General features: G+C 38.9%; 1 protein-coding gene across 1 annotated transcript; it reads right to left on the reverse strand.

Annotated features, from left to right (window-relative positions):
• Positions 1–141: 141 nt before the first annotated feature.
• On the reverse strand, positions 142–19,550 carry phex (phosphate regulating endopeptidase homolog, X-linked). The gene is made up of 22 exons (XM_005730434.1): positions 19,111–19,550; positions 15,472–15,528; positions 15,168–15,329; positions 14,106–14,189; positions 13,576–13,802; positions 12,450–12,518; positions 11,409–11,525; positions 11,111–11,194; positions 10,415–10,557; positions 9,754–9,847; positions 8,789–8,917; positions 8,440–8,541; positions 6,836–6,913; positions 6,616–6,719; positions 6,232–6,290; positions 5,964–6,018; positions 4,417–4,484; positions 4,208–4,338; positions 3,601–3,666; positions 3,303–3,407; positions 2,289–2,365; positions 142–2,203 (listed from the first exon to the last, which is right to left on the reverse strand). Exons 1-22 carry the CDS (start codon positions 19,232–19,234, stop codon positions 2,101–2,103), a joined length of 2,238 nt encoding a protein of 745 aa, XP_005730491.1. The 5' UTR covers positions 19,235–19,550; the 3' UTR covers positions 142–2,100.
• Between the last annotated feature and the right edge of the window lie 19 nt (positions 19,551–19,569).

Here is a 19,569-nt window from a genome sequence, read left to right on the forward strand (position 1 = left end):
CAATCTCTTTATGTCTTTTGTCCACCATCCATCAGCACCCTCCACCCACTGCTCACTACATCACTCTGGCTCTCTCTCTTGTTCGCACACATATTTTTTTTGTCTCTTCTTATCAATCACGGCAAAATTGGAGGTACAGTGTAATGTCTCAGAAGTTTTATTGGAACCTAAAAAACAAAACAAAACTGAAGACCAGAATCAGTGGACCATTATGACGACATACAAATTTATAATTACAATGAAAAGTTTGTCACATATTAACTTACAAAAACATTCGAAGAAAAACAGAAGACATAATAATAATAATAATGAAAAAAGGAAGACAAAGACCTGTAATGATATACACTGGTTTCAATCTAATCATTTCTACAGTGGATATCGTACTACTAAAATACTGACAGTAAAGTTACAGGACTAGGGCTTGCCCATTGATCACAAATTTCAAATTGATGTTATTTACAAGTTAATCCAGTTTTATATTATTTTGAATTAAGTATCATAATTTTTTCTTTTAGTCCTGACCCTATGAAAAACAGGGTTTTTTTTGTGTGTAGCACTCCCTTTCTAACCAATTTAATAGACACTTTAAAAGAAATCTGTAAAAATACAGCACAGTGTACTATTTTAAAGTAAGAAAATTTATTAGGAATTTAGTCATTCTTTGTTTTACCATTTGTAGTTTACATAAACAAACAAAGAAACAAAGAAAAAACAGACAATGTACTGGCAGAAAATTAACAGCACATTCTTTGTTTTGTTTGTTTGTTCTTTATTTACATTTTTTACAGTGTAGAGACCGCCATCAACTGTTCTCCAGATCAGAAATACCAGTTTTTCCCTACTAACCAGTTGTTGGCAGGGAGGATTACCAACAGGTCTCAACAGCTCTATAATTGGCACAGAATCAAACATTAGCACTACTGTTTGGCAGTAACACTAAAAAAAGTTTTACAGAAATTTTAAAAACTCAAATAATTAATATTTGTTTCATGACTTTAATCAGTAGATTTAATTCTAGAATGATAAGTGTAATTTCACTACAGATTTCTTTATTAAAAACAAAATGCTAAATAAAGAAAAAGACCAGCAGGCTGATACAAAGTCAACAAATCACAGCCAAATCATTACAACAGATACTTCTTTCCCATTTTCTGACGAAATATTTAAACTATGCATCATACAGTATTCCTGTTATTCCCAAGAAACATAATTTTGTGGTGTGAATGCACCTGAGCGGTACAGTCCACTGACGGAGACACAAAGATAAATGAGAACGCATGCTGCAGTTTGAGTGCTTGTAATTCTGTAAGCTCATTTGCCTCGGGCTGAACTGCAGCGCAATGAATATAAATGTCTGACACAAGATTGAAACAAAGCAAAACAGAAGGCAAGACTGTCAAAGGAAAATCTGGGCCCACACACACACTCACACACACTCAAATTTCAACTCACAGACAAAGTACCTGATCTAGTTTGCTAGATGTTACATTAAGATCACTTTGCTTCTATAATACTGGTTTTCAAAATAAAATAATATTAAGTAACATAACTTTACTTAAAGAGCTAATCTTTGGTGTACAGTGTTCAGAATTTGGGCTGCTGACAAATAAATGCGAGCTGAGCTGATATATCTGTATCCTACAGTCACAAAAAACAACCTGGGATATATTTTTGTAATCAGTAGAAAAGTTCTCATCGTTGTACATTTACATTACATAAATTCTCAGAAGAAATGCAGTTCATGTAAATGCAGTGCTTTTATTTAGCTGCATGTACAGCACATATAGCTGTGTTGTTGTAATGTCACAAAAACATGTTTGTCTCCAACCCTGTAACTGTGGTCCTTTATAAGAATCTTCAACCTTAATTTATGTGACATAAGGAAGAAAGATGACTGTAAAAAGTTAAATTTTTCTTGTTAGCCAATTGAAAGCGGCTTCAGGTCAAAGATCCACACTAACCCAAACGCTGTGTATGTGTTAGTGTGTTTCAGTGAGAACAACTCTACTTCATTTTAATGTTGTTCCCTTATCATGTAAACTATGTTGGATAAATCCAGCATTATCAGCCTTTTCAGGGATATCACGCTGAGGTCGAAGGTTACCACACCCGGCAGGATTGTGCTCCTCTGTTCATAATCGACGACTCGGAACACTTGAATGCTTTCCGAAATTCCTCGTAGTTACTCATCGCTCCAATAACTCTGCAGGACATGAGTGACGATAAAGGTCAGGTTGGAGGGGTTCTTGCTATGTGTGTCCATGTGTGTGTCTGCGTGCGGGCTTCACCTGTATTTTGGTGGACTGTGAGCTCCACTTTGGATCTGCTCCCTGGCCGCTTCTGGTCTGTATGTGTTACATCTCACCTGCGCATTACAAACACACCGATTAAATGCTTTGCTAGATACTCAAAATTACGTATGCGTATTCAGAAGTTTCTGACTTCACATGTGCCACTGCATGCAATATTACAATAAAAATCCGAAAGGAAAACTTCTGTCTAGCATTCCATTTGAGGCCATTGCATTTCATTATTTCCACAGACAGGAATGCATTTGAATGCAAAAATCACACATGCATGCTTCTATAAATGCAATAATTCTGAGTAGCCAGACATGTTCCACACATGGAAACAGTAAAACACGATGACATCCTGTTTGGCTAGACAGCATGAAAGGGGAACAAATAACTCTAACAGCTCAACAAGAGCAGTACCAAAGATGTGGAGCACAGCATGAAAGCCCTGTGATAGATTTTCAAACCTTTCTCATCTCTATGGTTTTGATAGCATTAGAAATAGATATGTTCAACTATATTTTACATTTGTTTCAGTAAATGACAGCGTGAGAGGAGCAACATTGCCTCCTACTGACACTTTTAGGAATTACAAGAACCGACTCTTTAAATTTGCATAAAACTGTAGTTAAGAAATGAAGCACATCAGGGATGTGTCCACAAGGGGGCCATGGGAAATACAATTGGATTATCCAGCATGGATAGAACTGGCTATAGAAGGTTACTGAGTACATTTACTCAAGTACTTTACTGAAGTACAATTTTAATGTATATACTATTTTTATGTAATACACTTTAATGGTTTATATGGTTTGGTTTATATTCAACCATTATGTTAAAGTGCCCAAACATTACATTTCCCATAGGAAAATGCCCAAATATTACCTGTCTATCATCACTTTACTATGCAGACCTGCAAATCAACTGAAGGTCTTCAGATCTAACACACACTGGCAGAAAAACTGCATTTAGAGCGTAGTGAAAAACAGTTTGCAAAAGTGTCTTTACATGTGCATAGCTCAAGAAGAACAGTTGGTTGTTGTTCAGTGCAACTCCAGGCAGCAGAGGCTCCTCCACACCACCTCTTCTCTCATCCACCCACCGCCTGTACGCCTACACAAGAACAGTGAAATAAACATTCTCTCATCTGGATTGCTTTACATGACGTCGTTAATTCTTCTTCATCATTTTTGCTAAGGGAACAAATTCCTTTAGGATTAGGAATTTTTTTTTAAAAAACCATAGCTCACAATGTCCGAAGTAGACAGCTCCTGTAGAAAACCATTTCTTAAATCATAGATCATACCCTGAATGCTTCTCTTATTCCTCCATTGTCTGCTATGTTTTCTGCCAGGGTCCTCTTACCCCGCACCTGCAGGGCAAAACATTTACAAAAGAGTAACAAAGGCAGTAATGCATCAGAAACATCTGAACTGAACAACAGTAAATGGCCTGTATTTGTATAGCGCTTTTCTAGTCCCTAAGGACCCCAAAGCGCTTTACACAACCTGTCATCCACCCATTCACACACACATTCACACACTGGTGATGGCAAGCTACAATGTAGCCACAGCCACCCTGGGGCGCACTGACAGAGGCGAGGCTGCCGAACACTGGCGCCACCGGGCCCTCTGACCACCACCAGTAGGCAACGGGTGAAGTGTCTTGCCCAAGGACACAACGACCGAGACTGTCCAAGCCGGGGCTCGAACCGGCAACCTTCCGATTACAAGGCGAACTCCCAACTCTTGAGCCACGATCGTCCCAGTCTTCAGTTATTTCTTGACTTTGATAATTATCCAGTTATACACAGGCATTTTTAAACAGTTTCTTAGAAAAGTAGTTTAAACTACATCTGCAGTTTTTTCTTCTTTTTTTAAATAAAATTTTGCCCATTCAGACTGTTTCCTTACATTTAGGCCCGCCTCCTTCCAGTGATAACCATTATACTGGTTAATCATACACTGGGTCTTCTCATTGAAGGCCTCTATGGACGAGTTGCTCCACCACTGTTCAAGATTGCCATTTTTGTCATACTTGCGACCTGTTCAGACCACATAATTCATTATTATTCAATCGCAAATGTTATATTTTGAAATCGTTATTAGCAAACATTATTTACCGTTATTGTCAAAGCCGTGCGTTAGCTCGTGTCCAACTATTACCCCGATGGCACCGTAACTTAAAGATCTGTAAATCGAAGGAAAACAACACAGATTTTAGTCAACGTCTTGTGGAATTTCAAGAGAGGATTAGATTCTATCAGTGGTGCTCGATCAGGGAAGTATGCAAGCAGTGCCTGTTCAATGAAGTCTAAACACAGACATCTCAAACAGAATTCTGTCATAATTATTCTGGTTTCACTGTATCCATTCTTTAAATGATTGACATCTTGAGGCTGCAGCCTCTGTCTTTGGAAGCACATTTGACTCTGCTTGACTATGATTCCATTGGAATGTGCATTGTGGATAAACCTCTGGTTTTTGATGGGAGACTGAGGGAGACGAGCAATGCTAAACAAGTTGCTGCTGGCTCTGCGTTCAAGGCTCTGAACACAGTTAACAGTTGCAGACTTCACCAATACTTTCAGATTAGCATGCACGAGAGCTGTCTATACTGAGTGTATCATCTTTAGACAGCTGTTTTGTTTAATACGCTACCTTATTTCTTCATTAATAATTTGAATCTTCCTGTAGATCTTGACAGTGCACAGGCCTTTTAATTTAGCTATAATGGTCCTTTAGAACAATTACAAGTATATAACTGAGTACCAAGTAGAATATATTTAAATATTTAAACCAACCTCAAACATAAACAGCAGTAATATTGCTTTTTACCAATCAAATTTACATAACAATACTACAGCTTTATGTACAGTGTGGTATATAAAGTGTGTTATTACTTCTACTAAATGTTCTTAAATGTTCCTCCAGCACAGATCATTGTCACCTAAGAGCAAATATATTTTTATGATAACTATAAAAGTAATAACATTTAATAATTCTTCAGCCAGCAAGAAGTGCACAAAGGGGAAGATGACCACACAGAGATGCATAACATGCAACACTAAATCATGAAACGGTTGTTTCATAGTCTGAAACAACAATTTGTCTTGTTAAACAGTGGAAGATAATTTCTTTTTGTTTGTCATTGTCTCTGCTTGAGCTTTTGTAAAAGTCGTCACACACCACTGGATCCTATCATTCATAAACTGTGTGCAGTTATTTTTCTATTAGCGGCCAAGCTAAAGAGCATTAAAACTGACAGCTAGCAGGCAGTTAATGAGCTACTTTCTTCATTCAGTAACTTTTAGTTTAATGATGTAAAGTATCACTCAGAGAACAAAACACCAGGAAGAGGAAAGAACACAATAAAAAGAAAGCAATAGAAGCTTTGGAAGCCAGCACCATTCCAGCTGGGCAGATTGTTACATAGCTTGTCATCCAGTCTCAGATATGGTAAAAAAAAAAAAGAAAGAAGAAGAAGCATGGACAAATGTTACTGTGCTGTGGGAAATTGCTTTACAAAATAAAATCAAGCTGTCAAGCCAATGTTTAATATAGGACAGTTTATAGATCTGTTGAGAACAATAATGCTGCCCAGGCTGTGGTTCTCTAATAGGAGGTTTTTCTTTTAAAATAAAGTCAGCTCTTGGGTGGGATGACTCACCTTGGATACTCTTTTCCCCAGAAAAAGGGTTTTTGAAGCTCTCCAGCAGGAAATCCTAAACAAGAAGACCAAAAATAATTTTTCTTTTTGTGTATCTTTAGTTCTTTCCAAACAGGATATTTTACTGCATAAGGTCAAGGCTTTTCAATCTTATGTTTGCTAACAAAAATAATAAAAAATGGAAATCCCAGAATTGGTGCTTTGATCTGTCTGGTCAGGACTTAACTGAGTGATTAAAAAAACAAAATGTAATGAATGTATATCTTACTGATTTGATTTGTGGATGAACTATAGAAGGCGTTCACGGTTGTTGGGTTTGTAAACCACCTGAAACACAAACACACATTAGGCATTAATAAGGACATAAAACCATAGCCTGATTATAAACGATCGCTGGAGCTTCAAGAAAGGCAAGAAAGGAAGTGCCTCCTTCTTTCCAGTGGCCAACAGGGGGCGACTCCTGTTGCTGTACCCCTAATTTCAAGTCTCATTTAATACATCACCATGTCTATTTTATATATTATAATGCCCATTAGAGTCAAAAAGCAGTAAAGCTGCATATACTTTAGGACGGACCTAATGTCAACATGTATCTCCTTATCAAACGGATGATGTCACAGTGCCTAATTAAGTATTCACACTTGCCACTCACTCTGTGCGTGGGACGCTCTTTCGTAGCCAGGAGAGATCGGATTGAGCGATGAACTTCAGTGTCTGCATCACGTTGCCGTAGTAGTCATTCTCTTTTAACTCTAGCTGAAGCAGACACAAACACATTACTTCTAAATAGCAACATTCCTCCATTTTCAGAATGAAAAGGGAAAAAAACATTGCAGGAACATGATGCTGGTGCTGTGCTAATTTAAACAGACCTGCTTCAAATCTTCATTGAGGTAGGTGTCATTCAAAATAAATTCTGGGTAGCCAACCTTAGCCAGGACTGCATGTGCCTATAGAGAGAGATAAGAGAATTTAAATAAAATCTAAATTAAACATAAAAAGGTGTGTCAGACTCTCAGTCAAACTTAATTGGCAGTGAGTGCAAATATAAGTTTGAATGAGTAAGTTTAAATGATATTAAAGTAATAAAAAGAGAGCACTGTGAGAGTCATAGGCTAAAGTGTCTTCACAGAAACATTGCCGGGTCCCTACAGCAAAATCCTTTTTAATTATGAAGGTCTATATGCTTGCCATAAAGTGGACCCAATTTCTTTAAATGGTTTCAGTATTGTAGCTTGAGCAAAGCTGGTGAATGATAAATAGCTCGGTTCAAGCTGAGAGGCATCAAAAACATTTTAACAGTGAGTGGAGCTGAAAACAATTGTGTTAGCAATAAGATCCTGGACACATTTGAGTCTGACTTTATGAAAACCTAAGATAATGTATTTTCTCTCAATCATTGCAGTTCCAGTGAGAACACATGAAAATTGCAATCAATGAGAATGTGACAATCCCTGTCAGCCAAAAGCTCACGCTGCTCTAAACACTCTTTTTTCACTCAGTTTGATGTCAGCAAGAGAAGATATCCTTTTATGGTCACAGCATAAAAAGCCCCGAACCACAGTTTGGTTGGGGGCAGTCAAGTAGAAGAAAGTTAAAAGTTAATAAAAGGAGACGTGGCTTCTAAGAGGGAAGAGATAAAAGGATGGATTAAAGCATCACTAACAAAGGCTTTTGAGCAGGAAGCAACCCCCCGGAAAGCACTGGTCACTAGGGGAAATTTGTATTCCTTGACTGACTGGTGAGTGGTTTGAGTCGCAAGGTGAAATCAGTCACAAAGAGTGCGCAGCACCAAAAACATCCTTGTAACTGCTTTGGGCACTAACAAATCAATGCTGTTGCCTGTAGGGAAGATGCTGACTTGTCCACAAAGACTTACCAACTGCTCGTTAAGTGGTAAAAATAAAAAATATTGAACATCATATATCTCTTTGTGACAAGTTTCACCTAGTGACTATCAACCACCTCCTTCAACCACTTGCCAACTGCTCAGGCAATAGTCATTTTTCTATGGTATTGCCAGGGGATTGTCCACGGGTCTCTGGCCCGTATGACTTATGCCTAAGAACCTCACCAAGGCTGACTATAAGATAAATAAGGATTATGGTGGATCACGTAAGAGACACTGTTGTTGGGTTGTTGAGTAAAGGACTTCTTCTTTTTTGCGTATAAATATTCTTTAGTGGTGCCAGTAAATACTAACAGATTTCCCGAACCGATAGAACAATAGTATCTGTTCTAGCTTGGCAGCTGTTTCCAGCTGCTGCAACTACAGTAAGGTCAGACTTTGTTTTAACGGTTAGATGTGACTAACACAGCTGTTCAGAAAGGGTGTTGTTTTCACTATTTAATGCACTGCTGTATTTCATTCAATTTGTTGGGCCAGTTTTGGATGAAACAGTTTGAAATTCACATCACCAATCCAAATATTTTTTAATATTACAGTTTAGATTAGAAAAGATGGAATAAACTGTGCCTTTTCCACAGCTCGCTTCTTGGTTAAATCATCCATCCAGTCATTCTCCTTCTCCAGCATGTCGATGAACGCCCAGCGGATGCCGTTGATCAGCTCCTCCATCTAAGAAACAAATCAAGTACGAAACAGAAGTTTAAATGTTCAGATTTTCAGACGCAAACCTAGAACGTTCTCACTAAGTGAGGCTGTTTATAAAAAATGCAAAAAGGCCCAGCATCATTGCCATCTAAACACAGACACACACACCTACAGTGATGCAGACATCACAGCTCAGCACTCATCTGTTACACAGCTACAGAAAACTCAAACAGCTGAGCCAGGATTTAGGATATGATGGGAACACACACACCAGGTGTTTCTTGTCCTCCTGGAAGTGTGTGTTGACAAAAAGCCGGCCGGTGGCATAAACAAGTGAGTTCTCCACGTAGTTAACACACTTATCCCAGCGCGGGGTCAGAGAGGTGGTTCCTGTGGTTACCTAATGGGGGCGAGAGAGACGGAAATTCAAGGTGACATCGCTCCAAAAAAACAACTTCCACTGACAAGTTTCCATTAACGAGAGTGTTTAAGACCTCACGCTGAGTCACTTTAGTCGGGGAGGGGGGATGATTTGTTTAAAACATTTGAAGCTACCAGCTGGTAAAATTAGAAAATCTTTCCCCAACTCACTAAGTACTGTAACAAGAATTTTGCGACCTAAAAACAGAGATTGAGAAAAGCTGAGAAACCTTCAAGTGTAGTTATTTAGGTTTAGGTGTAAAACATTTAAAAAGGGAAAAAAATGTACATTAAGAGAATTATGAGCAGCTGCCGCTGCTAATGAAATGCACCCAATTAACTAATCATCAGCAAGTTTGAGCACCTTTATAAAAGCAGAGATTTTTGGCAGTTTTGCAGGTCTGGAAGATTTTAGTGTGTTAGCACAATGGTGTTAGCCAAGGAGCAAGAACATCAGAAATGATCTCAGAGAAGCAACTGTTGGTGCCAGCCAATCTGGGAAGGGTTATAAGGTTATTTTCAAACAATTTAAAGTCTATCATTCTGCAGTGAGAAAGATTATTCACAAGTGGAAGACATTCAAGATAGCAGCCAGACTTCCAAGGAGTGAATGTCCTAATAAATTCACCCCGAGGTCAGACTTTTGCTCTGAGAAACTGTGAAAAACCCAAGAGCTACATCTGAGATTTAACAGGCCTCGGTTAGCACGCTAAATGTTAACATTCAAAATATTGCATTTCTTAAGCTTTTCTAAAATACAGTTGTTTTCAAAACATTCAAAAGTGATCATATATGGACATAGATTTGTGTACCGACCCGAGCGTAGTCAAGGTATCTGTAGAGGAAACGACGGCTCAGAGCGGTTATCCGGGAAAAGACTGTCCTCCACTGGACGTAGTTCGCTACCGTCCTGGAGAGCGAGAGACACGGGGACATTAATTCAATTCCTACATGTAATCTCATTATACACTGTAAAATACTTGTAATGAGCGACAGGTGCCCTCGAGCCCCAGTGTGGGCTCATGTCTGTGCCTGTGTGTTTACATTATATCTGTCCCTTATGAGGACTGGGTTGAGTTTAAAGGGGAGTTGAATGTTTATCTCAGGTGCCAATTCTTCAATTTTTTGACACTACGAGAGTAGCTTTGCCTGATATACACTACATAATAATCCTTATTTTTCTTTTACAGAGCCTACTGCGCCCCTCACTGTTTTAGCTGCTCTTTCTTTAAAGCCATCCTGCCATTAAGCCAAGCATCTGAACTCTGAGGCTGTGTAGCTTTTGCACCCTTTTATTGCCTATTGCTTGCAGATTTTGCATCTGCATTGCTGATGCACGTAAACTGCCCGAGGCAGTTTTCTACACTGTTTAGCTCGCATTGGGACCAAACAATTGTATTTATTAATAGGGTGTGTATGAAGAGTGTCTTTAAGCTATTGTGTCAACAAGGCACCACGATAGAAAGGGAGTCTGTACCGGGGATCGGTGGCCTCGATGAGCTTCATAAGTTCCTTGAAGTACTGTGGAACTCTGACGATGACAGGCTCAGAGGAGGAGATGGATCGATCCGGGTCACCTTTAGACTCCACCACAGTTTTTACGAAATTAAGCCAATCGAACTACAGCAATAGAGAGAGAGGGAGAAAGAGCACGAAAGGTCTTTAACACTATATAGAAATATGTAGTATATTCACCAAGCCAGCTACTTCAGTTTCTGTGCATCGCAACACCTGCACGCATTGTATTTTTTCAATTTCAGAGTTCAACTTCAACTTTTGTGAACTACATTTTTGTGCACAGGTAAATACAAAATATCAGCAGTCCTCGTTTCTAATTCGGTTTGTATAGAGGTTAAACATATCATGAAGCTTGTAGTTACATTTCAGACAAATCCAATAAAAGCAGTTTCCTTGACTTGCTGATTGAGTTTCTGCTCTCAGTAGCTACAAATTCACCATCAGAGCGGTACTGATCTTTCTTCTGACCTTGGAAACAAAACAGTCCACAAAAAAACAGGAATGTTTGGTACTATTGAAGAAAGCCCTGCTTGGTAGGAAGACTTCTCAGGAAAAACCGGACAAGGACATCGTGTACAACTTGGTTTTGAACCGGTCTCAACTGATGCTAAGGTTGATTTCTCTCTGGCGGTTTTTCTGCATTGTTTTAAAGTACCTGAGGTATTGAGCGCTGCAGGCGAGAGAGCATGTATTTGTGGTACATGCTCTCGCTGGTGCGGTTTTCATAGGGAATCAGGATCTGCAGACACAGAGAGCAATTGTCATCAGCATGACTGATCCTAAATTTGTCCAAAAAACGATTTCCTGTTATACTGTTGGCGAAGCTGATGAATCAGCCGCCATATTTCACAGAGAATAATGTAGAGTTTTAATTAGCTTTGGAGCTACAGAGACCTATTTAATAATTTTCATACATTAAGCGGGATTATATTTATCTGACATGACGTCCTTACATGAGCCACTTTGGTCTCAAAGGCGAGAGCCTTTTCCATCTGGGTCAGAGCGTCTTTCTCTGGGGCGCCCAGCATGACGGCCACATCCACCATCAAACTGAGCAGCGCCGCACGATACTGGAGAGAGAGACAGAGAGACTTCATTCTTTCATTGCTCTGAGCTATCAGGCATCATCAGACATCAATCAAGCGCCTGCATCTGCACTCACATACCCTTGTGCTACTGTATCAGTATTCAGTGAAACGTATTTTTTTATTATTACCTTTTTTGAGGGAGAGACACACAGCAGCAGAAAAATCTTCAGTGGTTTAAAGGGACATTTATGTACACAAATAGCTTCATGGTGACTGAAAAAGGGGATCCAATCTGTGTTGCTCGCTGATGATGTTTATAAAGCATTAGAAAGTTTAAATATTAGTGTGTTAAAGTTAGCAGATCAGATAAACTATTAATAAGAATGTTTCGGCTCAAAATAGGTTTTTTGCATTATATGCTAATATATATAAATGTAAATGTATCCATTTATCAGTGGTTCAGAAATATTTAAAGCCCGATCAGTACAAAAAAGAAACAATTAGAAACAATTAAAAAAAGAAAGTGATACAAGAGCGGTTTTATTCAAAAAGATTTTGTTATCCTTAAATTACATTTCTGCTATTTTAAGTTTTGCATGAATATCTTGAACTACTCTAAATTCAAAGGCTTGAACAGGTCTTCACTCATAAATGTTTAGATTTGAAGTTATAAGAAGGAATTCACAGTTATAGAGATTATAAAAAGCCTTATTTGATATCTTCAATTCCATTTAAATTTATAGCTTCTAAATGTGCTTTATGAGGTCTTTACAATCCCTTTTGAGTGAGAACTCTGTGACTGAGGTGAGGAAGAAATCTTATTTTTAAAGGAAAACACAGAGGGGGAAGTATTGAGTCTGAATAGAAACTCTTGTTCCGAAGAAAAGTCTTTTTTGCTACCACTCATCCAGGACGGAAAGTTTTGGTTAAAAGGTAAGATGGAAAAATGGCAAAGTGGAAACTCACCGCCTGGGCAGAGGAGGTGTTGGTGATGTAGTCTTCCCTGGAAGGCAGAGACAAGGATGCCTGATCGAGCTACATAAAGACAGAAAGTGCTGGTTAGCCTCTGCTGCTTTTTACACTGCTGTCTTTCAAAACAGTTCCAAGAGGTTTCAGATACATTATATTCTAGTGAAGCTAAGCTAGATACATAATAACTCACCTGGCTTTGAAACTTGGATCTGTTCGCATGACTGATTAGCTTTTAAATTCTGGTTGTATGTTCAAAAATATTGCTCTTATTCACTTTTCAATGTCATAATTTGGCACAGGGAGATTTCTTTTCATAAGAATAGCCTGTGCATGTACACATCATTCTTATAAAATAAAATAAGAATGATTGGCCCATTTGAACTGTTTTTGTGCCTTTTGATTGAGCACACGATTATTGATTATTACAAAAATGAAGTAAACAAAAATGAATAACAGCATTATTTTTTTAATTTTCTTTGTTGAAAAGGTACTTATCCTGTCTGGTCTCACTTTCCCGTCTGGTCCCACAGTTTTTAACAATGAAAATTTCTAAACCTAAACTTTAAGTCCTTCTACAAAATTGGAACCAAATGCTGTATATAAAAGATGGATATAACACTGACCTTACAAACTGGTTTACAGAAATTGTTTTGGCCGTTGCCAACTTTGCAGGGTGGATCTAACTGAGAAATTGACACATAGTAGACACTTTCCAACCACAAGGACTAAACAGGACTATAACTTAAAAAAGAAACATCTGTATAACTTTAGTACCAACTGTGATCATAGAGTATAATTGGGAAAAGATGAGTTTATGACAGATAAACAGAGTCATGTTGTCCTTAACTCATGGATTCTATAAAGAAGGCTTCTTTTTGCCTGGTTCGATTTCTTTTCTTTCTTTCTTTCTAGATGTCCATCTTTTATATACAGTGTATGGGATTGTGGATTTTGTACTTCAGTACAAGCAACTAAAAAATGGGATTAATGTAATTTGATAGTGAGATGAAATGGACTTCTATTTCTCCAAGTTCTTGAATCCAACAATGCAAGTGCAATACTATAAAAATGTGCTTTACAGTGGAGTTATGTGATGGGCTATGAAGGAAAAATGTCTGACCTTGATAATGTAGTGAGAGGAGTTTTTGTCATCAGGGGAGACGTACAGGCGAATCAGGACGCTCTTACTGTGCTGATTCCTCATCGCTGCCAGCGTCTTCAGGAGGCTCCACTGACTCTCTGACCACTGATATTCCCCACCGCGCCCGTCACCCACAACAGGCCACCGAAACTCTGGCTGTTTAAGTGTTCTCAGCATTGGTCTGGCATCCAGCTCCTCCAATAGAGCTTTGTACACAGACACACAACAAATGGTATACACAACTTTATTGATTTTTTTTATACTATTTTTACAGCTCATGTGGCTATTTTTTCTAGCTTTGTGCTGCACCCATGTTTCTTATTGCTTTTCCATTACCCCAGATCCGTCGTGTGGATCAATAAAAGCTCATCCTACCTTATTTGTTTTCAGAGTCACTGTGTCTTTGTGTAAATGATTGACTTTGTAAGGACATTTAATTGAATTTTGAGGGTCTCATATAAACAAAATCCCCACAAATCCACAGAGCAAACATCTGTGTTGTGACTTACTTTCATTCAAACAGGAGCGGTACAGGCTCTTAGCTTTGGTCACTGCTTCAAGTTCGTCAGGGTCAGAAGGAGCTTGCAGTAATTCTGATGGAGCAAATTGGAGTCATCATTCAAAGAAACCTCTAATGCCCAGTCATCATCTCTGCTAGAGGCTAACCGCTCAGGGATACATTACCCGTCACTAGGATAACACACTTAGCCATATAGTCAGGATGCATAATGGCTGATGTTTAATGTAGAATTGAAAAAAAAGAATGTATGGATTAAAATGATGGTAAACCATCATTTACCATTTAAAATGATGACATGCTTGCTGTATTGATCTCCTTTTTTTAAATTTGATGTGAGCTTTGCAGTGTTGTTGGAGCACTATGCTATTTTAGTAGCATACTCTGAAAGTAAGAGTCCAGTGAATGGAAACACTTAACCTTGTTCATGACCTTTAATGAAATTCCTATTAAGGAAAAAGGTTGCATCATTGTCTACTTCTGCCAGATGTTTCTTCCTGTTAAAAGGCTGTTTTTCCCTCTCACTTTCACCAAGCGCTTGCTCACAGGGAGTCACCTGTTTTCAAGGCACAATATAAAGCAACTTGAGGCAAATGTTGTTGTTTGGTGCTATATAAATAAAATTGCACTGAATTGAATATCTAGCACTATTCCTTTTCTGTTTTGTAATTCCAATATTTTCATTTATTATTATACTGGATCTTATGGTTATCTTCTGTCTGAAATAAGCCATTATAGGTCCTGTCTTGCTAAGCTACCTCTCCCTAAAAGAGCACTTTTTGCTGACTGGCTAACTTCCTGAATGCCGAGCAGCTCTGTGTGTGCTCTGTCTGTACCAGACGACCATATAAAGAAAACTGCAGCAATATCCCAAAAGTAGAAAAAAATTGAAAACTATTCAGAGCAGTCTGCAGCCAAGAATTTAGCTTAAAGGAAATACATTTACATTCAGTACGTGCATTTTACATCTATACTTCATTATTCCAAACTTCTGAAACTTTGTAAGAAAACCAAAATGCTTATTAGGACATCGATGAGGAATTTATTCTCAAACCTTTAAGTTGGATGTCAACATGCTGCCTAAGCCAGGGGTAGATGCCGTAAGAGGACGAATCTTCAGGAATTGGGTTCTCCTTCAGCCACCCACCACAAGAGAAAGCATAAAAATCCTCGCAGGGGTTTACAGATTGATCCATTTTACTTAGAATAGACCCCGCTACAGAGATTAAAAAAAAAAACACAAAAAACCCCCACCTCCATCAATGACATTTAAGCATAAGGTACTTAGGTCACAATTAAGACAGTCCATATGTAACCCGCTAAACGTACAAGATGGACCGTTTAGCGCCTCTTCTCACCTGCTTCAATGCATTCTGGGGTCAGACAGAACTCCTCCTGACTGGATTTTTGAGACACTGAGGAAGAGGAAAAGAGTTGCTGGTGAAGTTTGAGAACTGAAGGCATGCACACAAACGTCGAACAAGTTCAGCTCTGCATCAGATTGGGGGAAGTTGAGACTTTCACAAGGCCGCACCTTGAGCAAAACCAGTTCTAGGGTCAAAAAATCAACTTTGACTCAAACAGTTATTGTTATTGTGTATTTGATGCATAAATGTCTCTTTGAAATTCTGCCTCATCTCACAAGATATCCTGAATGCAAGGATGAATTATTAGCAAATGTATAAGTTTGAAAATATTGTGCAAACTTGACTTTTCATGCTCTTTGTTGTAATGATATATATCATAAAAAATGCTCTAGAAAATGAACTCAACAGAAAGAAAATTACTATATTCTCAACCGTATAAACATACAGTCTACCCCTCCCTACGGGGGCTGTAAAACTTTGACTGCTTGACTTCCACCTTGGAACACTGCACTACTATACTGAAGCATTATTACATATATTTCAGCCTCTGAATACTCCCCCACCAGTGATTATGCAATAATTACCCCAAAATGACAGTACTTATTGGAGAAGGATGTAGTCGAGGACATTTCTACTATCCACTCTTTAGGAAAAAGGGTCAAACCGAGATAAACAAGCAAAGCTGATACAGCTGCAGAGCGCTCAGACAGAGTAAACAGTCATGCTTGCCACACTCTTGAAAGATGCAATAAGTGTGACATTACTCGCTCGCTTTTGCGAAAGGCAATCAAAACACCACAAAACAAACAGAATAGGCACACCATTGTTTAAGCTACTTGCATTGTAACTGGAGGTTTACCCATTCACTTCCCTTCATAGAAGGTGAGCAAAAACCTGCCTTTCCAACCTCCTGGCAGAAACCGCTGTTATGTGATGTGGATCCGTGGACAGATTTAGAAACCAAATCCCCATTGTGAACGGATGAGTGGAGCGTTACGGTGCTGCGCCGCAATGTCTGACCTCTGAGGTCCACCAGCCTTGTTGCCTAGTTAGAGCTGCTTGTTGAGAGTTGTGGCCACTTTCAGAACAGCTTCAACCCTGCATGAACTGCTTGGCCTGGAACAAACTCAACAAGGCGCTCTCTCACCCAGAAGCCCATACACAGGGGTTTAAACACGCACACACACTCGCGACTGAGGCTCCAGTGTCACTGCTAAAACCAAACTTATGTCCATTACTGAGATACCAAACAAGCCACCAACACAAACATGCAGATACACAAGGACACATTTAAGACTCACACTCTTTAAACTCATTAAAAATATCTGGAAAAAAAAATCAAAGCAGCATTCCTGTGTGTGGTCATTCACATGGATGGGGAAGGGGGGGGTTCTATTAGTGTGGGTGTGTGGGACTGCATACATGGGCTCGTAATGTAATTACACTTCAATGAAACCACAAGAATTCTGCCTTCCCTCAACAACTAAAAAAAAAAACCCAATACTTACTCTCGCACCCCTCCCTGCTACAGCATCCTCACAGCCATGCAACACTCACATTACTCAAATGTTCTCCTCAAAATCTTGAAGGCAGAGTTGCACATGAGTGATGCCAATCCAAACTATGAGCATAGCAGAAAGACTGGGAAAAAATGAGCATATAGCTAATCAGGCTCTCTTTAAAGTTCCTATGGAGCCATGCTGCAATATTTCCTACAATGTAAAAACCACAACTTTCAAACAGCAGATAGACATATTTGTTCACTCCAGACAAAAGCAAGCTAGCTATTTGGTAAATGGGCTGATGTAGCGCACACATCATGCCTAAGTGCTTTTAACAGTCACACACTCACACTCCAGTAGGTGCATTGGGGGCATCTTGAGGTTAAATATCTTGCGGAAAAGGTACTTTGAGGATCCGAGGATCAATCCACTTACTGTCTAATTAGTAGGCCACCCATTTTACCTCCTGAGCTACAGCTGCCCAGTATTTTTGCCCACTTCTAATATTTCTAAATATCAGAGTGAGCATGTTCTTATTCTCCAAACTGTTTCTTTTGAGCAAAAATTGAGAATTTGACCATTATAGAAATGCATATAATATAATACATATAAAAATCTATTTTTTTTTATTATGAGTAGTAACTAATCTTACTGTTGAGAAAGAAGGTCCACATGTTCTGTGCAGAGGGAACTGACTGCATTGTTTCAACAGAAATAAAAAATGAATAAATAATAATGAATTGGAGAACAAACAATTTGGCTACATTCACACTGCAGGCGAAAGCGCATCAAATCAGACTTTTTTGACCCTATACGACCCATATCCGATCATGGTATGACAGTGTGAACGGCACAAATCTGATATTTTCAAATCCGATCTGGGTCACTTTCATATGTGGTACTGAATCCGATACATATCTGATGTTTTAGAAAGCGACTGCTGTTTGAATGGTCATGTCATTAAATCCGTCTTTTACATCACTGACACAAGACAGACGGCAATTATCAGCCCCGCCATTTGTAAATAACAAAGTAACTTTATAACTTAAAGCAAAATTGGGAAACGTAAAATCCGAAACAAGTCTTTATATTAAGGGCCATCAGTCAAACAAGACTGTTTGCTCTGGGTCTAAACAGAGCGCGTTGTGTGTGACGTTGTGTGTGACGTCGTCTTTTGCGCATGTGGACCGCTTTGAGGGTTCACACTAGAGCGCGTTTGCTGTCACATTTTATTTGTAGTGTGAACAAGCAGACAAAAAAATCGGATTTGATCAAAAAATCGGAATTGAGCGGTTAACCTTGAGCATTTAAGAGGTTAAGACCTGCAGTGTGAACGTAGTGAGGAGGAAACATCTGGAAAAGTCCAGCTAAGAGTGCATACAGCACTCTTACACAGTCCCCAGACATGGATTAAACCTACTCCTAGAATAAAAGAACAGTCAAAGAAGCTCTCCAGCTCTAGGATTGTGTTAATCCATGGGAATCCATCAAAATAACAGCCCTCATAGTCAACCCATGTTTACCCACGCTTTATTGTCTTTTTAATTATATTTTATATATTCCCATGCAAGCGATAGATGTTAAATATATTTGTTTAAACTCATCTTACTCCTTTTTGCCCCCTTTATTGCAGTGTTATGTGGATATGTGTGAGATCTAATCTAAAGCATGCAAATTACTGGTTTAGCACACCTACCAGCACCTATCATCTACAGCACCAGCTTAAATTGATGTAAATAAATAACTTGCAAACCGTTACACATGTCCCTGCTAAAAAATACTACACTCTGCAGGAAGAGCTGTGAAAAACACATTCTTTTCTGTTCCACTAGTGTCCCGATTTGTGTCCCACTGTGCATTACGGAGAGCACAAAGTTGTGCGTGTGCAAGTGGGCGTGTATGAAACCTTACATGAACCTAAAATAGTTCTACACAAGTTACCCGCGAGACCTCCACAAAGACCTTTGCTCCCACTCGCATGGTCATGTGTTATTTACAGTCTGCATGTACTATAATCTGAGGACACCATGCATACATTCTCATATGTTGGATTCCTAACTAATTATAATGTAGGATAAGGAAAATGTGTGCATATATAAATATATGTGTGTGTTTGGGGTGGACTTACCTAGTATGAGAGCAAGAAGCAGAGCGGCGCAGAGTAACACACACATGGCCAGAGCTATCTTGTAGAGACGACTGCTATCCCTCTCGGGTTTAACCCCCCCGCCGCCTAAATGCTCCAGCTCCATGGTTTACTATATCACACACACAAACACACACACACACACACACACACACACAGATAAAACACTACTTCTACAGTCTAAAAATCTTGAGAGGTGAAGTAGACATTAATCATCTAAATACTGGCAAAAAATAAATAAAAATCCCAAACTGTAGAAAAATAGGCCCCAAAAGTCTAATATCTGGGCAAAAATTAAATGCCCAAAAGTCTTACAAACATCTCTGTAAAATTTCAGAGAATTTAAAATTTCCCTCAATTTAACAGCCCGAACTCGGATCAGTTTCCCAATCTGTCTTGCTCTCTCTGCTGCTCTCTGTCTATCTGCAGCTACTCAAACTT

This window comes from Pundamilia nyererei, unplaced genomic scaffold (genome assembly GCF_000239375.1).
Source record: "Pundamilia nyererei isolate P.nyererei 1_Seehausen unplaced genomic scaffold, PunNye1.0 scaffold00037, whole genome shotgun sequence".
NCBI classification, from domain to species: Eukaryota; Metazoa; Chordata; class Actinopteri; order Cichliformes; family Cichlidae; genus Pundamilia; species Pundamilia nyererei.

Bases quoted from the DNA above. Each gene is read 5' to 3' on its own strand.
- phex (XM_005730434.1), bottom strand. From the start codon at position 19,234: ATGGAGCTGGAGCATTTAGGCGGCGGGGGGGTTAAACCCGAGAGGGAT. The intron at 15,529-19,110 runs GTAAGTCCACCC...CCTCTTCCTCAG, and splicing joins GCTTCTTGCTCTCATACTAG to TGTCTCAAAAATCCAGTCAG. The intron at 3,667-4,207 runs GTAAGGAAACAG...TTTGCCCTGCAG, and splicing joins GGAAGGAGGCGGGCCTAAAT to GTGCGGGGTAAGAGGACCCT.